The following is a 20,067-nucleotide window of genomic DNA, read 5'->3' on the forward strand; positions in this document are numbered from 1 at the left end:
TTAGAAAGCCTTTTATCACTTTAAAATTGTAATGTACTGTCTAAAATTAATTCTCTTAGGATTAAATACTGACCTCCCACATTTAGGGTTAGAGCTCATTTGAGATCATCCTTGTGAACAAGTCACACGAGAAAAGTGGGACTGAACCCAGGGACTTCTGGCTGGAGAGCTGCCTGCATCCTCAGCAGGACACAATCCAGCACTGTCAGGACTGCAGAGAAATCCCAGATTCAGCTGGCAGGTCTATTCCTGGTGGGGGGACAGGAGCAGCATCTCTCGGACTCTCGCCTGTGTGTTCTGGAATCGGCCCAGCGCGTACAGATCTGAAGGGCCCCGGGAGCCAGGGTTCTTACTTGGGAGAGGGTACAAACACAAGCTGTGAGAAGGAGAGGGGGAAATCTAGCGCATGTCAGAGTCGGAGGAATCAGCAAATAGGAACTTATGACTAAAAAGAGGGTTTCCCACTCTGTGCTCTGATCGAGCCCGGAAGCTAAGACTCAGCCCTGGGCTCCTCAGAGAAGCGGCTGAGCCCACGTCTGGGGCCAAACAAGCACAAGTGAGCCCGGAGCAGCCGGCAGCGCCAGGAGCTGGAGAGCGCTTCCCGACACAGGACCGTTCACGACGTGCGGGGCACTCGGCAGAATCACACGCGCACCGTCCAAACCAGCGCTGTCCTACAGGACTCAGAGAGGAGCCATCAGCGTCAGCTAAAACAGCGGGAACACCCAGGGCACCCTCCACGAACTAGGTACTCACCACTCACTCACAGCTCACTCTTCATTACAAAAGGGGGGACAATTACCACAGAGAAATCTGGCGGACACTTAACAAACGATCAAACACAGGACAAGTGGGCTCACGTGCCCCGTGACTTGACACTTTGTGACCTGCTTAAAAAGTCTCATCTGAATCTAATCATGAGGAAACAAGTAAACTGAAGGACATTCTATAAAACGATCGGTGTGGACTCTTCAAATCTGTCGACGTCATGTGAGATCAGTAATTTTTCAAAAGGCTGGGGATACCTCTTGATTAAAGGACAAAGCAAGCTGGTGAGAAAATACGACAGGTGACCTCTGAGTAAATCCTGGACTTACAGTCACTATGGCCTGCATATAAGATAAGAGCACTGTAGCAAGGGTCTCGCACGTGAAAACTGTACTGGGGTCACACAGTGGACTGTTATTCTCAGAAGGTGGGTGAACACTGGGGTAAACGTTGTATCTGTAACACGCTTTCAAGGTACAGGAGAACACGGACGGTGGTGTGTGCAGGGGAGGGCCCGCGAGCCCTCACGGCACTGTTCTCACGCCTTTCCTGTAGGTGGACGCTTCCCGTGTCAATAGTCAGGGAAGAGGCAGCCGGGCAGCCTGGCCCTCCTCCACCCAGAACACAGTGACTTACTGATTAGAGAGCCAAACAGGTGGTCTCTGGGAGGGGACTCCAGTCCAGCTGCAAGTCAGGGCTCTTCACTGAAGGAGCAGGTGGCACACTCCCAGCCCCTCTTCCTCCACTCTGCTCCTCCAGGTGGAAAAATCTGGCCAGCCCGAGAGAAAGGTCCCAAAGGGGAGGACACCTTGCTGACAGTTGAGCGGCTCACCCTCAGGGAAGCCCAGGCAGACGAGGACCACCGACTTCTGCAGAGAGCCTTCGGACGCCAGACAGGGACCAAAACCACAGAGGAAACCCAGAGATGACAGCGAGAAGACACCGTGCGTCCACGTCCTCATGGCCAGGCTGCGCTGCAGACGTGAGACAAGGCGGGGGCCACGGAGCCACCCGCGGACAGCACCAACCCCATCGCCGGGAAGAAGCTCCTGGAGAGCGAAAGTGGGAGAGATGTGGTTCAAGCAGACACTTCCTAAAAGTAAGATGAAAAGACAAAGAGGTGGAAAGCTGGAGAGTTGGAAAGAATGGAGGGTCTGTCCAAGAGCCCAATTCCCTGTAACAGGAGTTCTGGAGACAGAAGAGACAGACGGGAGCAAGAGGGACGCCCGGAGGTTCCTTCCCCTGGACCCAAAGGCCTGTGCTTCTGAGGTGAAGAGATGTACCGGGTGGCGGCACAACTACCAGAACAGCCGGAATCTCCAGGAAGAAACAGGTTACAGGCAAAGAACCAGGACATTCTGAGAACGAGGACAATGGAGTAAATCTTCAAAAGCGTAGGAGAAAATGATTTCTAGCTTAGAAGTCTGAATCCAGCCAATCTGCCCTGCGTGGGGGTGTTAGACACTGCAAACCAGGAATCACAAACCTGTCTCCCATCGTCCTTTTCTGCAAAACTTCCGCTTCAATGAAGGAACAACCCGAACCAGGAAGCCATAAAACAGAGGCTCTAACATAAACAAGAGGGATGTGGGAGAAAGTGACTGACTACCCCCACTGGTGGGGAAGGGAGGCGAGAGGCCGGGGCGGCGGGGGCTCCGGCAGAACACGTGGGAGACTGCAGCTGAGGAGGCATGGCCAAAGGGGGCCTGCTAAGGGCATTTTCTAAAAACAGTAAATCTACGGCCACTCTGGAAGGCAATTTCTTAAAAAATTAAACACACATTTACTATATGACCCTGAAATCCCACCCCTACCCATTCGCCCAAGAGAAATGCAAGCGTGGACCCCCATAAAAACGCGTCTGCTAATGTTCCCAGCTGCTTCCTTCATACCCGCCCCTAAGTGGGAGCAACCAAAGGCCCATTAAATCAACACATCAACAAAATGTGGTGTCATCCACACAATGGAATGTCTGGGGAAGAAACAGAACAACTACAGTTGACCCTTGAACAGCGCAGAGGTTGGGGCACCGGCCCTCCACACAATTGCGAGTCCGAGGATAAGTCCCAGTCGGCCCTCCCCACCCAGGGTTCCTCCATATCCGCAGAGTTGAGGAACCGTGGATCGAAAACACAGCCGTACGTAAAGACACCCATGCAGAAGGGGACCCACACAGTTCATGCCCACGCTGCTCAAGGGTCAACTGTCCTGAGATGCGCTAGACATGGACAACCCCCAAACATAATGCTACGTGAAAGAGGTTAGCTTCAAAGGTGGCAAACTGTATGACTCATTTTACATGAAACATCTAGAACAGTCTATGGGAGACAGAAAATAGATCAGTGGTTGCCTGGGCCTTGGGGAGGGAACAGAGTTAACTGCAAATGGATATGGGGGTCGTTTTGGGGGATGGAAATGTTCCAAAATTGACGAGTGATGGTTGTAGAACTCTGTACTGCAACCAAGTTACCAAAAATCACTGAAATGCACACTTTTAAAACCAGTGAATTTTATGATACATAAATTATATCTCAATAAAGCTGCTAAAACATTGAAAGACTAACACAGGACATATAACAGGTTAAAAAAAAAGCACATATCCTGTTGATCCTTTGAACAACATGGTTTGAACTGTGCAGGTCCATAAATAGGCAGATTTTTTCCCAATATTCTGTTTACGACCCACAGTATAATTCAAATGCCAAACTGGCGGATACAGAGGGCCCACTAAGGGACTCGAGCACCTGCGGATTCTGGTACTCGAGCAGGTCCTGGACCAACCCCTGTGGATTCCAAGGGATGACCGTACAACATAAACATTTAACCATTCTTAAGTACACCGCTCAGAGACCCTGCTTTCAATTCTCTGGGGACACATGCAGAAGTGGAGTTGCTGGGTCATGTGGTCAGTCAGTCTACTTTTGGTTTGTTGATGAAGTGCTATACTGTTTTCCACGGAATCTGTACCATTTTACATTCCCACCAACCATCCACAAGGGTTCCAATTTCTTTCACATACTCACTAACGCTTTTTCTTTTCTTTTCTTTTCTTTTTTTAAATACCAGCCATCTTAATGAGTATAAGGAGGTATCTCACTGTGGTCAATTCCATGTCCCTGATGATTAGTGATGGTGAGCATGTTTTCATGTGCTTCTTGGCCATTTGTATACCTCCTTTGGAGAAACTCAAGTCCTTTACCCATTTTTAAATCAGATTGCTTGTTTTCTTGTTGTTGAGCTATACATATTCTTTGTATATTCTGAGTATTAACCCCTTATCAGATATGATTTGCAAATATTTTATCTCATTCGATTTTTCACTCTGCTGAATGCTTCCTTTAATGCACAGAACTTCTTAACTTTGATGTAACTCAATGTGTCTATTTTTCTTTTGCTGCCTGTGTTTTGGGTGTCATATGTAAGAGATCATTGCCAAATCCGATGTCATGAAGCTCTTCTCCCATGTTTTCTTCTAGGAGTTTTACAGTTTTAGCTCTTACATTCAGGTCTTTGATCCACTTTGAATTGATTTTTATGTATCATTAAGGCTCAACTTTATTCTTTTGCATGTGGATGTCCAGACCCACTTGTTGAAAAGACTGCGCTTCTCCTCACTGGTCTTGGAAGCTTTGAGGAAAATAATTTGACCATATACGTCAGAGTTTATTTCTGGGCTCTCTATTCTACCGGACTGGTCTTTATGTCTGCATGCCAGTCCCACACTGTTCTGATTACTGTAGCTTTACTGTACGTTTTGCAATCAGGAAGCATGAGATTTCTCACTTTGTTCTTCCTTTTCAAGAATGTTTTGGCTATTTGATGTCCTTTGAGATTTCATATGAACCCTAGGATGAAGTCTTCTATTTTGGCAAGAAACACTGTTGGCGTTTTGACTGAGAATTGCACTCAGTCTGCAGGCTGCTTGGGCATCTGCCTAAGTCCTCCAGCCATAAGCACATGTATCTCTCCACTTACCTGTGTCTTCTTTAATCTCTTTTGAATGCTGTTGCAAATGGGATTATTTCCTTAATTTTCTTTTCAGGTTGTTTGTTCATGTAGAGAAACACAAGTAATTTCTGTGTGCTGATTTTGTGTCCTGCAACGTCATCACATTCTTTTTAACAGTTCTGTTTTGGTGGGATGTTTAGGTTTTCATGTATAAAATCCAGCTACTTGTAAACAGGGATAATTTTGCTTCTTTCTTTCTAATTTGGATGCCTTCTTTTCTTGTCTAAATGCTCTGGCTAGAACCTCCAACACAATGCTGAATAAAACTAGTGAAATTCTTGTCTTGTTCCTGATCTTAGAGAACAAGCTTTCAGTCTTTTACCAGCATTTATGATGTTAACTGTGGGTTTTTCACACATGCCTTTATTAGGTTTAGGTAGTTTTCTTCTATTTCTAACTTGTTGAGTGTTTTTACTATGAAAGAATGTTAAATTTTGCCAAATGCTTTTCCTGCATCAATATGTGTTTTTCCCCCTCTACATTCTGCTAATGTGGTATATTCCATTGATTTTTAGTTTGTTGAACTATCCTTGTATTCCAAGAATAAATCCATTTGGTCATGGTGTATAAGCCTCTTAATGCACTGTTAAATTCTGTTTGCTGGTACTTTCTTCTGGATTTTTGTATCATCTTCATGGGATATGAGCCTGCAGTTTTCTCTTGGCAGGTTGTGTGTTTCTAGGAGTCTGTTTGTTTCATTTAGGTTTTCTAATTTGTTGGCATATAACTCTTCATTGTACTCTTAATCCTTTTTGTTTCTGTAAAATGGGTAGTAATGCCCCAACTTCTTAGTTCTTTGAGTCTTCTGTCTAGTCAATATAGCTAATGGTTTGTCAGGTTTGCTGATCTGTGTTTGCAGCTGTGCATTTCTTTCTTAGCGCTGTTTCTGCCGCAGTCCACAAGTACTGGTATGTGGTATTTTCATTTTCATTGTCTCAAAGTAGTTTCCAGTTTCCCATGTGGTTTCGTCTTCACTCATGACTGTTTAAGAGCGTGCTCCTGAATTTCCAAGTGTTTGTGGATTTTCCTGTTTCCCTTCTGCTGCTGCTGTCTAGTCTCATCCCACTGTGACTTGCATGATTTCAATCTTTCACATGTGTGCAGACTTGCTCTGTGGCCTAACATGGCCTATCCTCGAGAATGTGCTATGTGCCCTTGAGAAAAAAAGATGCGCATCCTGCTGCTTGTCCCTGGGTGATCCTGTAAGTCCCCAAGGCTCTGTTCACCCTTCTTTGTTCTTTTTGTCCCAGAGACTCAATAATTTCAAATGTTTATTTTTTAAGTTCACTTAGTCTTTCTTCTGCCCATTGGTACCCAATGCTGAACCGTCTAGTGAATTTTTCAATTTGGTCCAGTTTTTTGTCCATATTTTCTTTCACCTCTCTGAGCATATTTAAGACAGTAGTTTTAAATCCTTTGTTTAGTATGTCTGAGGTCTACTTTCTTCCTTTAAATGGGCTGTATTTTCCTCTTTCTCTGTAAGCTTGTAATTTTCCTGTTGTTGAATATTAGGCATTTGAAAAGTACCTCTCCCATCCTCACAGACTGGCTCTGCCCTGGGGAAGACCTTCACTAATTAGCAGGTTTTGTTCTAAGCCTTGGGACCAGCTCACGGTGAACGCTTAGGGTCTTCTCAGGTCTTTTCTGCACGTGTATCCTTGTCTGGGCCGTGTATGAACTTTTTATTCCTAAGCACACATGGCTGCTTTAAAATGTTTTCATCTCCCAGAGCGTGTCACCTGCTTCTCGGGTCTTGGACATGCTGTACCCTCCCCCCACAGTCCTCTGCCTCAGGTGCCAGCAGGACTGCACCCCCGCCCTAGTCCTGGGCTGTTTTCATGAGCACTGCTCGCCACTTTCTGTAGCTTTTTGCAGCCTGAGATCCAAACTATGTCATTTTTCCCTATCTAAGCTCCAAGTCAGAGGAAAGAGAGATCAGCCTCTAGTTGTTTTTAATGTATCCAAGGAGATGAGGGCCAGGAGTCCCTGAGACTGCCACTCAGCTGTCATCAGAATACACTGTAAAGCCTTCTTTCCCTCCCTGACTTTATAAGCTAAGTGCCACCATACGGCAAGGGACTGCTCAGTGTCACGTCCTGTTCCAGCACCTCACACACATCGGCCCCCTGACAACTGGCCCCGTCTCACAGACGAGGACTGTGAAGCTCAGGAAGCACCCTGCACGCAGGACCACCACCGGGAAGAAGTGGACGCGGGGAACCCGCCCTGGCAGCTTGGCTCCCGCACCCGACACTGCTTCACGCAGGGCGGTCAGTCACCTCAGCCACTCCGCTCTGGCCTGCTGCTCTAGGATGCTTTGTCGGAGTCCAGTGGGCACCCCAGGGACGTTTCCTCCCAGAGTCTGGGGAGCGCTGGCTGCCCTTCGTGTTTCAGAGGAAGGCGGTCCCCCTGGCAGAGGCGCTGGCAGGGTTCAGGTGAGCCCCAAGGTGGGCACCCTCCATCGCCCTGACAGTTCTTTGACCTTGTCCATGAAGTGCCAATTTCTCCAGGAAAGACTCCTTCAGCCCTGCCTGGGGAACCAGACCAGACTGCTGGCATCTACGGAGCAGGCAGAAAATATGCCTGAGGGCCCCTCCCATCCCCACAGAGAACTTCTCTTAATTTCTCTATTTTCAACTTCCACGGCTCCCCTCTGCTGGGCCTGGTGCCTCCTATTTTGCAGACTGCAAGTCTAAGCACTGTTTAACAGAAATATAGTGCAATCACATTTCAGAAGACACGAAATTAATTTTAATCATTGTATTTAACTCAGTACATCCAAAACACTGTAACGCTGTTGTGTAATGAATGTTAAAAAGCATTAGTTAGGTGCTGCACTCGCTGGTACGAAGCCCTGTTGTTCGGAGCCCATCGTAGGGCATAATGGCCACATCCCAGGTGTTCACCAGCCACACACGACTCATGGCACCCCAGCAGACGACATGGGTCAAGGAAGTGAACGTCACATCACTGTGGGAGAGAGTGTCACCTGGCTACGCCAAGTCGGGAGGGAGACCCCCACTAAGCCCATTTCACCCCCAGGCCAGGTGCCCACCAGCCCAGGCATTTAGGGCCTCCCAGGCAAAGCCCCTTGTGTTCCAGCATCTTGCCCTCAAGCAGGCCCAAGGCTGCACCTTCCCTGCTGCGCTAACTCAGCCTTCACTCTCCTATTGGCTTTTCTTAAAAACAAACAAACAAGGTCGTCTGATACCTGAAATATTCCAAAGAACACATGCAGCCCTATGTAAGACAGAAAGCCTCGTGATCTACTCTGCTGAGACCCCCAGCCCCTTTTACCTCCCTCATCTGCCGTGGGGCTGCACCCCTCAGTCGCTTCTCCCACGCTGACCTGTCTCCCCAAGGGGAAGAACGGAAGCCCAGGTGCCGTGCGTTCACGTTCTACCTGCTGCTTCCTTGTGGGCCACACGTGGATGTCTCTGACAAGGAGACTGGGCTCAGCTGTGCGCGCCTCTACTGTGCTGTGTGTACCTTCTGGTAACCTGCCTCCTTCACCCACATTCTGCTCTAAGAGTTGTCCATGTCACTACAAGAGCCCATCATTCACTGGCTCCCTGGGGCAAGTACCCCGGCGTGTGAACACAAGTCTGAGCTGTTTCTGAGATGTGTGTGAGTGTGAGCAGCGCTGCAAGAATTCCTCTGGAGCTTCCCCCAGATGGACACGCTGGACCACAGAATAGAAGAATGCTCAGCTTGGCAGGTCAGTGCCTGTTTCCCCAAGTGGGTGTGTCAATCTGTGCCTCCCACCAGCAGCGCACAAGACTCCCCGGCCACCCACACAGGTTCCTCAGACGTCTTCGCTTTTACCAATCTGAGCCCCCGTGGAGCTGGAGCCCATGGCAGTCTCTGCACACTAATGCGGCAGAATATCTTTCTGTATGTTTAACCCCCACTCTTGTTCACTTTTCTGGGACACGCCTGATTACCTCCTGTCCGTCTGCAGGAGTTCTTCATGCATGCAGGACTAGAACCCGGCACAGGCTGCACGTGTTGCAAGTACTGTCCCCACTCCGTGGCTTGTCTGTTTACATTCTTTATTCCTGCTTTTTGATAAACATGCGCCGAGGAGTCCGCCCTCTGCCCTGCGACATGTCCCCTTCGCCACATCTCAAGTTTCTGCGTCTGTTTCACCAGCTCTCCTGTCTCACTGGCCAAGCGTGAAGCAAGCCGTTCACTTGTCCTTAAAGTGCCCTGACGGGATCAGAACTCTGTTCTCCCACGTTCTAGAACTGACTCAACACATTTCCCTAAGAACCCTTGACAGATGCGCCGAATCCACGGTCAGCACAAGAACAGGCAGCTCTCCCATCTCGAGTCTTCCCCACTAAGAACACCCTGTCTCTCTTTATTCAAGTCTTCTTTAATGTCTCTTAATGAAGCTGTAAGTTTTTCTCCAGTAAAAATTTTATGCATCTTTTATAATTCCCATTTGTATCAGAGATGATTCACTCAGGAGAACAGGGACCATGCCAGGTTTTTCAAACACAGAGGGGTTTGAAACAGGGAATTAATGCTTTCAAACAGCTGACAAGGCTGGAGGGGGCACCAGAGAAGAGTGGGTCACCTCTGACTGTCCACGTCACCTCTGCAGTTACAGCAGTCAGGAAGCCAGTCCTGTTGTGCGCAGGCGAGGTCAGTGCAGGAAATGCTGCCCTGTGACGCCGGCCGGCAGGGGACACGGCAGCTACCGTGAATGCTCACCCTGGTCCAAGCCCATGTGCCCACGCCGCGGCCAGAGGAACGGGACTCCACCTCCCTCCCACCTTCCAAATGTCACGGGAAGGCACTTCATGGGCTGAAAGATACCAGAGGCCTGCAGGCAGGGAGTCCGGGCACCATGGCTGCAGCTTCCAGGCCTGAATGCAGGGACATCCTCAACCCCCAGACTGTACCGAGCCCACTGCCTGGCCTCCATTTCCAAAAACACTGCTGACGTCACACACCTGCCGCTACATCTTTCCCCATCTTCTTGGTCCCTGTGGTCGTATCACTCTCATACTCTTTTACTGTAATTCTGGCAGGCTCTTAGCAGGGCGATGAAATAATCTCATGGGGTCACTCCAGGAGTCCTGCAGTCCAAGTTCAAAAGCAGCCTGACTGAAGAATAAACAAAGGAGACCTAATGAAACTTACAAGCTTCTGCACAGCAAAGGAAACCGTAAGTAAAACAAAAAGACAACCTACAGAATGGGAGAAAATTTTTGCAAATGAAACCAACAAAGGCTTGATCTCCAGAATATATAAGTAGCTTATACCACTTAATAAGAAAAAAACAAACAACCCAATCCAAAAATGGGCAGAAGACCTAAACAAGCAATTCTCCAAGGAAGACATACAAATGATCAATAGGCACACGAAAAAATGTTCAATATCACTAACTATCAGAGAAATGCAAATCAAAACTACAATGAGGCATCACCTCACACCAGTCAGAAGGGCCAACATTCAAAAATCCACAAATGACAAATGCTGGAGCGGCTGTGGGGAAAAGGGAACCCTCCTACACTGCCGTGGGAATGCAGTTTGGTGCAGCCACTGTGGAAAACAGTGTGGAGATTCCTCAAAAGACTAGGAATAGACTTACCATATGACCCAGGAATCCCGCTCCTGGGCATATATCCAGAAGGAGCGCTACTTCAAAATGACACCTGCACCCCAATGTTCATAGCAGCACTATTTACAATAGCCAAGACATGGAAACAGCCTAAATGTCCACCAACAGATGACTGGATAAAGAAGATGTGGTATATTTATACAATGGAATACTATTCAGCCATAAAAACTGACAACATAACACCATTTGCAGCAACATGGATGCTCCTGGAGAATGTCATTCTAAGTGAAGTAAGCCAAAAAGAGAAAGAAAAATACCATGAGATCGCTTATATGTGGAATCTAAAAACAAAAACAAAGCATAAATACAAAACAGAAACAGACTCACAGACATAGAATACAAACTTGTGGTTGCCAAGGGGGCAGGGGGTGGGAAGGGACAGACTGATTTCAAAATGTAGAATAGATGAACAAGATTATACTGTATAGCACAGGGAAATATATACAAGATCTTATGGTAGCTCACAGAGGAAAAAAATGTGACAATGAATACATATATGTTCATGTATAACTGAAAAATTGTGCTCTACACTGGAATTTGATACAACATTGTAAAATGATTATAAATCAATAAAAAATGTTTAAAAAAAAAAGCAGCCTGACTGAGCATGGCCTTTCCATGGGTTTACATAAGCTCCCCACACTAGGAAGGTCACAGCTGACCCCTTGTCTGCACCCATCCTGTCCACAAAGATCTTCCCCCTCCTTATTTTTGGTTGGGCAGGGGAATTAATGAGGACTTGGCCTAGAGCCATGACTTTTTAACATTTTCCTTTAAAATAAACTAGAAACGAAATACGACATAGTTTCAAGAGTTATTAATTCAGAGAAGACAGAAAACAAGTGCTCATTATTCCTTGAAGACTTTGATAACAAATTTCTCAGAAACCCAACTTTAAAAACAGTTGGAAATCAATGTACTTATCCTACTGGGATCCTGCAGGGCAGCACACAAGGGGCTGGCGCAGAGCCGGGGTCATGGGAGCAGGAGGGAGCGGGGGGTCCCCACGCTTCCTCGCTAGGCAAGCTCCTGTATAACCAACTGCTGGTGGTTGGACCTGGTAAGCTGGGGATCACAGTGCCAGGAGGGCCACCTGGTGCCCAGCTGCATGACCCAGAAAGGCCCTCAGTCCAGCCCGGCCCCAGCAAGTCCACTGGTGCTCCAGACGGCGGGACTGGTCTCAGCTCCCGAACAGGACAGTCCTCACACACGACCTGAAGGCTCAGCCAGCGGGCACTCTGAGGAGAGCCTCTGAGAGCTGGCCAAGCCACATAGTTCTCTGTTCAGAATGTCCTCAGGGAGGCTGGATGTGAGGTCTCTCCCCGTGGGTCAGCCCAGGGGATGCTCCCAGTCCCGACCACTACCCTCACCAGGCTGACCGAGCACCCTAGGCGCTGGGAAGTCACACCATCTGCACATCTGGGCATGGGGCTATCCCCGGGGGCTCCCAGCTCAGCCACCGCCATTCAACTGTTGTTGGCAAGGCAGACACTTCAACCAGAGACATGCATGGTACATAGCAGGTACAAGCCCAAGGACGTGCAGGAGGGGCACCTTCCACCTTCCCAGGCAGACACATTGTGACTAGACCCTGTCTATTGCTTATTCTGACCCCTCCAGGGACCATCCCAAGTTCAAATGTCTCTCTGCACCTGACGCCCGACCTGGTCCCCTGGTGGGAGCTGATCCACACCCAGCCATCTACCGCACGTGGAAAAGGACCCTGTCCAAGGCTGGGTCCCCCTGAGGAAGAGGACGGTCTCCCACACCAGAGCCAAGTCTGGAAGGCGCCCAAGCACGGCCAGGTAACGGAGCATCACCAGCTGCTAGAGATGCTGCATCCTGCCACCTGCGCGTGCACGCTGCACTGACCACCAGGGTACACGTCTCCCCATCACGGGACCATGCCGCAGCAATGGGGAGGCAGGCTCTGCGCCCCACCTCCCCCACACTCACCTGGACAGTCGGCTTCGTCACTCTCATCCTCACAAGTCGCCCAGCCGTCACACTGCCAGGGCAGGGGGATGCACTGGATGGCACCGCTGCGACAGGCGAACTGGCCCGGGTTGCACCGCAGCTCTGTGGAACCAAAGTGCAAGAGGCCGCTGAGGACATGGCGGCCAGGTCTGCACGCCCGGTCCCAGAGTGGCGCCCCCCCCCACCTCTCAAGGAGCCCTGGGTCCACACGGACACACACCCCATTACTGTTTCTGACATTACATTTTATAACTTTTTGGTTTGTGTACTTCCTAACTACTTACTGCAGACATAGATGACTTCATAATTTTTCTCTTTTAACCTTTTTATTGACTTTACATGTGATCAATTAACTATCCTTACCGTAGATTTGCCTTTACCTTTACAAAAAATTTTTCCTTTTGTAATCTGCATATTTCTAACCGTGGTCTTTTCTCTTCCACTTCGAGAAATCTCTTTAACATTTCCTACAAAGCTGGTTTCGTGGTGCTGAACTCACTTTTTGCTTGTCTGTAAAATTCTGATCTCTCCATCAATCTGAATGAAAGCCTTGCTGGTCTGCAGAACTGGAGGGTAGCTGTCTTGCATCTAATGTAACATCTATTAGCAGTTTCACACAACACTCACATCTTATTCTGATGACAGTCACAGTGTAGTCAGCCAGTGCATCTCAAGAAAAACAACAGCTTGTAGCAAAAGCAGATTCTTGAATGTTCATTTTGCATGTGCTGGGCGATGCACCAAGTGGCTCGCATACAGTATCACATTCAAATCCTTCAGACAAATTCCATTAGCTCCTTCAAACAACACAGCCCTACGCCCCTGGGGGCTAGGCACTGTGCTGGATGCAAGTGAGAAGAAGGAAAGTGCGACCATGAAAGGAAAACCGATAAACTCGCTTCTTTAAAGTTAACAACTTTGTCATTCAGAGCTCAGTAAAGATACCCAGTTAAATGGAACAGAATACCAAGCCCAGAAATAAACCCGTATCAATGTGGCCAAGTGACTTTCAGAGAAAGATGCAAAGATGATTCAATGCGGAAAGGATAATCTCTCAGCAAGTGGTAATGGAACAACTAGAAATCCACATATCAAAAAGCAAACCTCAACTCACAACTCGCATCAGATGTAAATACTAACCCAAAACAGATCAAAGACTTAAAATGTAAAACTCAACACTATAAAACTTCTAGGAGAAAACATAAGAAAATCGTGGTGAACCTGGGTTAGGCCAAGAGTGCTTACATTTGTCACCGAAAAGAAAAAAACATCATAAACTGGACTTCACCAGAAGGGAGGCGGTTGCTGGTGGGACCTCAAGGCAGAGGAGGCACAGACCGCCAAGCGCATAGGGGCACTGCAGGGGGATGGAACCGTGTCCTGCATCTTGAGTGAGGTGTTGGTTAGTTTATCAAAGCTCAAAGAACGATATACACAAGTGAATTTTGGTGTAAATTAAAAAATAAACAGGTACTTTTAAAAGTACAGTTAAGCAAATGAATGGGTGAGCCACTGAGAAAACACCTGCAAGCAACACGCATAAGGACTTCTGTGTCGCTGGAGCACAAAGCACTTCTACAGCCCAGCAGTACGTACAAGTAACGAAAAGGCCAACAGCCTCATGAAAATGGACAAAAGGTTTGAATAAATACTTTTTGAAAGAAGATACATGAATGGTTAACAAGGACATGAAAAAGTTAACAACATCACTCACAGGGAAACATAACTGAAAAGAACCACCTGAGGTGACACCACAACGAAGTCACTAGATAAACTTAACAAGTCCGACAATGCAAATGTCGACGAGACTGTGGAGCAACTAGAGCTCTTACTGATGGGAACGCAAAATAGCAGAACCACTCAGAAAAAAATACCTGGCAGTTTCTTATAAGAAACTTCATAAAGTTAAATCCTGTTTTACTCGACAGAATACTAGAAGTCTTAGCTAGTGCAATTAGGCAAGAAAAAGAAATAAAAGGCATCCAAATTGGGAAGGAAGAAGTTATATAATCTCTGTTCACAGATGACATGATTTTACAGGTCAAGTTGAAAGATTCCACACAAACCCCCCCCAAAACCCAAAATCTGTTAGAACTAATAAACAAACTCAGCAAAGTTGCAGGACACAAAAGTCAACACACAAAAATTAGTTGCGCTTCCAAACAGTAACAATGAACAATCTGAAATTAAGAAAACAACGCTGTTTACAATAACATTAAAAAAAAGTAAAACACTCAGGAATAAACTTAACCAAAGAGGTGAAAGGCTAGTACACTAGTTAACAAACTACAAAAGATTCCTGAAATTAAAGAAGACACAAATAAACGGAAAGGCACCCCATATTCATGGACTGAAGACGTCAAAACTACCCAGTCTACAGATTCAATGCAATCCGTATCAAAATGCCAACAATATCCTCTTTTGCCAAAATAGAAAAATCCATCCCAAAATTAATGTGGGAACTCAAAGGACCCTGAATAGTCAAAATGATTTTCAGGAAGAAAAACAAAGCTGGAGGCCTCAACTTCCTGATTTCAAAACATATTAAGTTATAAAGCTCCAGTAAACAAAACAGTGACTGGAGTAAACACAGACATACAGGCCAACAGAACAGAACAGAGAGCCCTGAAATAAGTCCTTGCACATATGGTCAAATGATCTTTGACAGAGTGCCAAGGCCACACAATGGCAAAGGACAGTCTCTCCAACAAATAGTGCTGGGAGCACTGGACATCTATGTGCAAAAGAATGCAGCTGGACCTAACCTTATCCCATATACAAAAATTAACTCAAAATGATTAAATACTTAAATGCAAGACCTGAAACTATACCACTCCTTCATGACATTGGATGTAGCGATGGTTTCTTGGACATGACACCAAAAGCGCAGGCAACGAAGGCAAAAGTAGACAGAAGGGACCACATCAAACTTCAATAACAAAGTAAAAATGCAACCACAGAATGAGAGAAAATATCTGAAAATCATGTACGTGATCAGGGTTAGTAACCAGAATATACAGAGAACTCCTGAAATTCAACAATCTCAAAGCAAACAACCCAATTACAAAATGGGCAAGGGACTTGAAAAAACAACTCTCAGGGTAGGGGGGAGGTTACACAGGACCGGGCCAGCATACAGGCCAAACGTGAGCCGCCACCTGAAGGGCACTGAGGAAGACGCAGAGGTAGCGGGGCAGAAGCGGGGCGTCAGCACCGCGGACTGGAGGCCATGGTCATGGTCATGGTCACAGAGGGAAGACAAGAAAAGCCAGGAGAAGAAGGCCCGGAGGGCATTGCAGGCCGGTGAGGTCACCGGGGAGGCCACTAAAGCACTGCTCAGCCAGGTCCACAGAGCCGTGACAGAGTCTGTGTCCCTCTCAGTGGCGGCGGGGGGGGGAGGGGGGACCAGATGGCGCACCTCCCCTCAGCTCCCCACAGCTCTTCCATTGCAATGAAATCGTGCAACAGGGAGCAGAGCGCGTGGACCCATAAGCAGACTTCAGTTTCTGGTCCTGCATCTACTTAAAAGCCAGGTGACACCACCAGGCAAGGTCATCATCCTCTTAAGGCCTTGGCATCCTAATCTCTGAAACAGACCCACCTGCTCCACTGGCTCCCCACCTCAAACAGGGCCGTCACGCACGGCCTAAGCACGAGCACACCCAAACCCCGGGCCGGGGGTGGGCCGCCTTCACACGGCCTTTCATGCCACCGGCCCCGACGATCGGAGCACAGAAACATGCTGTGGGGAGGACAGAGAACACAAACGGTGCTGGATGGTGGGCCTGGGTGTGTGCTCAACAAACCTGAGCCCAAGTGATCCTGGACATCTAACTCTCCATTTATTTTCCTGAGGAAGAATCTGAAATAAAGAGTGATTTGCCAAAACTGCAGTCAAGGACAAAACCAGGACAACGAGGTCTCAGGACTCTTAGAGAAAAAAATAAGTCATTAAAAATACTCAATTATTATCCGCAAATCACTTTTTAAATACATTTTCAATTCTGGAATAATTTTAGGTTTACAGCAAAGCTCCTGAACGTCCCTCACCTCATGTCCTCATTCCGTCCAACACCAGGACATGCTGTCACAGCTGGGAGCCACCACCACACCTCCAAGAACTGAATCCTACAACTTGTCCCCGAAACCCCCCTCCCCACTCCAGCATCCTCCCCGGGACACCACACTGCAGCTGGTGTCACAGAGTCGTTTCTGATACACTCTGTCAAAAGCTTTAAGGTGACAAAATAAAAAACAGTAACTAATAGCCTCAAGTAATGCAAAAATCTAAAGAACGTAATTGTTACAAATTTTACTTGGCCTTTCTTCTCAATGATGCCAAGCAATCATTCACTCAACATTCATAATTCTCCTCAGCCCACAGAAGCAACACTGGCAAACAGCAGCACATACTACGAGAGCCAGTACATCAAAGTGGTAAATATCTACTAAAACAGTATTTTAATTTACCCAGGAAAATACTACAACCTATTGGAAGATGAGATGTTTCCCTAGCAAATAGTGTGATGAAACAGAAGCTTGGTATAATCATGAGATTACAGTAAATGCCTTTCTCAGTATTATTTATCTAATAAAAGTGGTTTCAAATCAAGACAGTTTTGAACATAACAGTAACAGACACACAGATGACAATCCAAATAGTTTTTGACCCAGTACTTTGACTATAAACCATCAGTCTAAAGACAAAAAGAGCTGCAAAAATCACAAAAGCCCTAACTAGGGCGGCCTGCTGTTGGCAGTGGTCGTGGGTACAGCACTTCTGAAACTATTCTGTGTGCTCTGTAGGTTTAAGCAAATAGTGAATACACTAATGTTGCTGGATGCCAGAGTTCTACTGTAGAAAAAGGGAGACATAAATGTGAAATGGGGAAAGCAAGCAAGACCCTGTGATGCTGGGTCAGAACTAAAAGACACAGTATGAACTCAGACAAAAAGAGAAAAAGACACTCACCCCTACGCCCACACACGGGATGGACACACGCCCCAGCTGGACTGCAAGGTCCTCGTGGCGATGAACACAGCACCAACATCTTGGTTTCTCCAAGATTACCATCCCCTGCTGAAAGGAACCAGTGCTCCGTGGAAAAATACAGGGCGAATGGAAGACACAAGGTGAGCCTGGTGATGAGGAATGTTCAACGTGAACGTGACGAGTTGGAAGGACACACAAGCCAGCCTGAAGGGCTCCCAATGCCCAAATCAACAGCAATATAAGCATCAAAACGAACAATGACAATAACACACTATGATTCACTAAGTAAAAAGAAGAATCCATGAATCCATAACAATGTTAAAAAATTGAAGAGCAAGACCGAGCTTTTTTTTTTACAGTCGACTACACAAGAGGAAGGAAGGAAAAAAGAAAACCATCATTTAAATTTTTTGCGGGGGGAGAGGTAATTCTGTGTATTTATTTACTTACTTATTTTTAAATGGAGGGACTGGGTCTTGAACCCAGAACCCCGTGCATGCTAAGCACATGCTCTACCCCTTGAGCTACACCTTCCCCCTGAAAACCATCATTCAGCAACCATCACAGCAATAGGTGACTTAGGCAAGAGGCATCACCAGATGCTTAAATTCACCGCGAGAGGCTCTCCATCTCCCTGCAGAGGACCTGCCAATCACAGAGGGGGAAAGGCCACTTTTCCAGTAGAAAAATGCAGTCAAAGCCACCCCAGCACATGGCGAAGGTTAACAGCGCCTTTCCTGGGATGAGCAGCCAGCTATGTCTGGGGTGAGGGCACTGAGGCAGACTCAGTGTCCAGGGGGTCACTCCTGCGAAAGATGGAACGACTGAATCTGACCACCAGGAAGCAATCTGACAACCCCAGGAGGAGGAATATTCTATCAAACAGCTGGCCTGGACTCTCTAAAAAGTCCACACCATGAAAGACAACGAAAGCTAAGGAGCTGTCCCAGATTTCAGATTAAATGCACGTGACAGTTAAACGCAACTCACGATCCTGGGCTGGAGCCTGGACTGGGGGAAAACGTGGTAAATGGACAACTGGCAAAACGGGGGTCTGGCTCCTAGTACCACACCCTAGTACCACAGCCTGCCCTGTGCTCCCCAGATGGCCTTGTTCTCTGGAAACAGGAGCCAGGAAGTCAGAAATGAGGGCGTGTGATGTGTATGCAGATATATTTCACGTCTATGCATATGTGCACACACACGCACACACACATACAGGGCTGCAAGTGTGTGGTGAGTTGGATGTTCAGTCAGTGAACTTAAGTGAACGGCATACAGGTGGACTTCACAGCACTACTCTTGCAAGTTTTCTACAGGTATGATGTGTTTCCAAAGTAAAAAGTTTTTTTTTTTTTTTTTAATGAGGTAACTCTCTGCATCCCTCTGAAGGAAGACATTTTGAAATCTTAATTCTTTTTGGAATTAAACCTTTCTCATACCAATAAAAACTCCTGACCACTGGATCTTTGGATTTGGTTTCATTTCTGCCCTTCAGGCACCTCCCAACTGAATCATTCTGTTCATGTCCAAGTTCCTCTAAATGGCCACTCTGATTCTAAATTATCCTTGGTGGAGTTATGCCACTTAGGTAAATACAAACACAAACTTGAGTTAAAGCATAAACACATGTAAATACCAGGAGTCAACCTCAAGCTGCCGCTGACAGCTCTGGGCTGAGCCAAGCCCCCGAGAGGCGGGGAAGGGTGCGGCGGGCTTCCCGACTTAGGTCTCCTCACTGGCCATGCCACCTCTCACCTGCGGCTTCTGGTGGGAGATGTTCTGATACAAGGGCTTCTGCAACCAGCCCCACGGGCAAAACAAGCCTAGGGACGTTCTCATGAAGTCTTATTTAATTTAAAAAAAAAAAAGAATAAAGTAAAGCTGTATGCACTGACCTACAAAGACCTCCAAAACAGTGTCAAATAAAAAAGTCAAAAACTTGTATTAAAAGTACCTTTCCATTTATGTAATCTATAAGTGAGTTTTTGTAAATGTGAAAAACCACAACCTCCTGTTTCCAGACTGCGCTGCTTCCACACAGCTCACACGTGGTCTGTGCCCGCGTCCCTCCTGCGGCTGGGTGGGGGGATCTGAGGCAGGTGTCTGTGCCCCAGGGCGGCCAAAAGATCACCAGAGACTGCTGCAGAGGCCCAGCCCACCGCTTCCAGGCGGTTCTAGTCCTCCGGTTCCGTCCTCAATGACCACAGAGCTCTGCCGGCCAACCAGTCCAGGGACCTAAGAAGTGGCCAGTGACACTGGAAAGGCCTCTACGTTAGGAGACTCGATGGCACCTAAGTGCAGAGGGGGCCCTGGACCTTCCATCTCCCAGCTGACCCTCTGGGACACCCTCTGTGGTGGCTCCTGCCCCTTGTCCATTGCCCCAGGGAGCCCCAGGCAACCCTCTCTGCAAGCGAGGAGCTCCTAAGGAAGGTCCTCAGGGAAGAAGGGCTTCTAACCAGGGCCGGCGCGCAGATGTCTCAGCCTTGTCCTGTCTGGCAGAGAGCAGGCCCGCATCAGGGCACGGGAAGGGGAATGGGGTGCGGAGGACACTGGACTGGACTGAAGCGGTGGCCATGCTGGGCAGAAAGGAGGGAGAGGCCAAGAGGTGAGGGTTCGTGGCCTCCACACCCACCAGCTCCCAAGCGAGGCTTGTGGGGGCAACACCCAGGAAGAGTAGAAGGTCCTC

The 20,067-nt window shown here is 47.5% G+C and overlaps 1 protein-coding gene across 3 annotated transcripts in view; it reads right to left on the bottom strand.

The window, feature by feature from the left end:
• Nucleotides 1-20,067, bottom strand: part of DGCR2 (DiGeorge syndrome critical region gene 2) — a 41,422-nt gene that overhangs the window by 16,265 nt on the left and 5,090 nt on the right. For 2 of the 3 annotated variants that reach the window (XM_074356480.1, XM_074356478.1), the window contains exon 2: nucleotides 12,365-12,487. The exons of the other annotated variant lie outside the window; for it this stretch is intronic. In XM_074356480.1, the coding sequence (XP_074212581.1) occupies nucleotides 12,365-12,487 (123 nt within the window). The remainder of the gene's footprint in view (nucleotides 1-12,364; nucleotides 12,488-20,067) is intronic. 3 annotated transcript variants of the gene reach the window in all.

This window comes from Camelus bactrianus, chromosome 32 (genome assembly GCF_048773025.1).
Source record: "Camelus bactrianus isolate YW-2024 breed Bactrian camel chromosome 32, ASM4877302v1, whole genome shotgun sequence".
Taxonomy (NCBI): Eukaryota; Metazoa; Chordata; class Mammalia; order Artiodactyla; family Camelidae; genus Camelus; species Camelus bactrianus.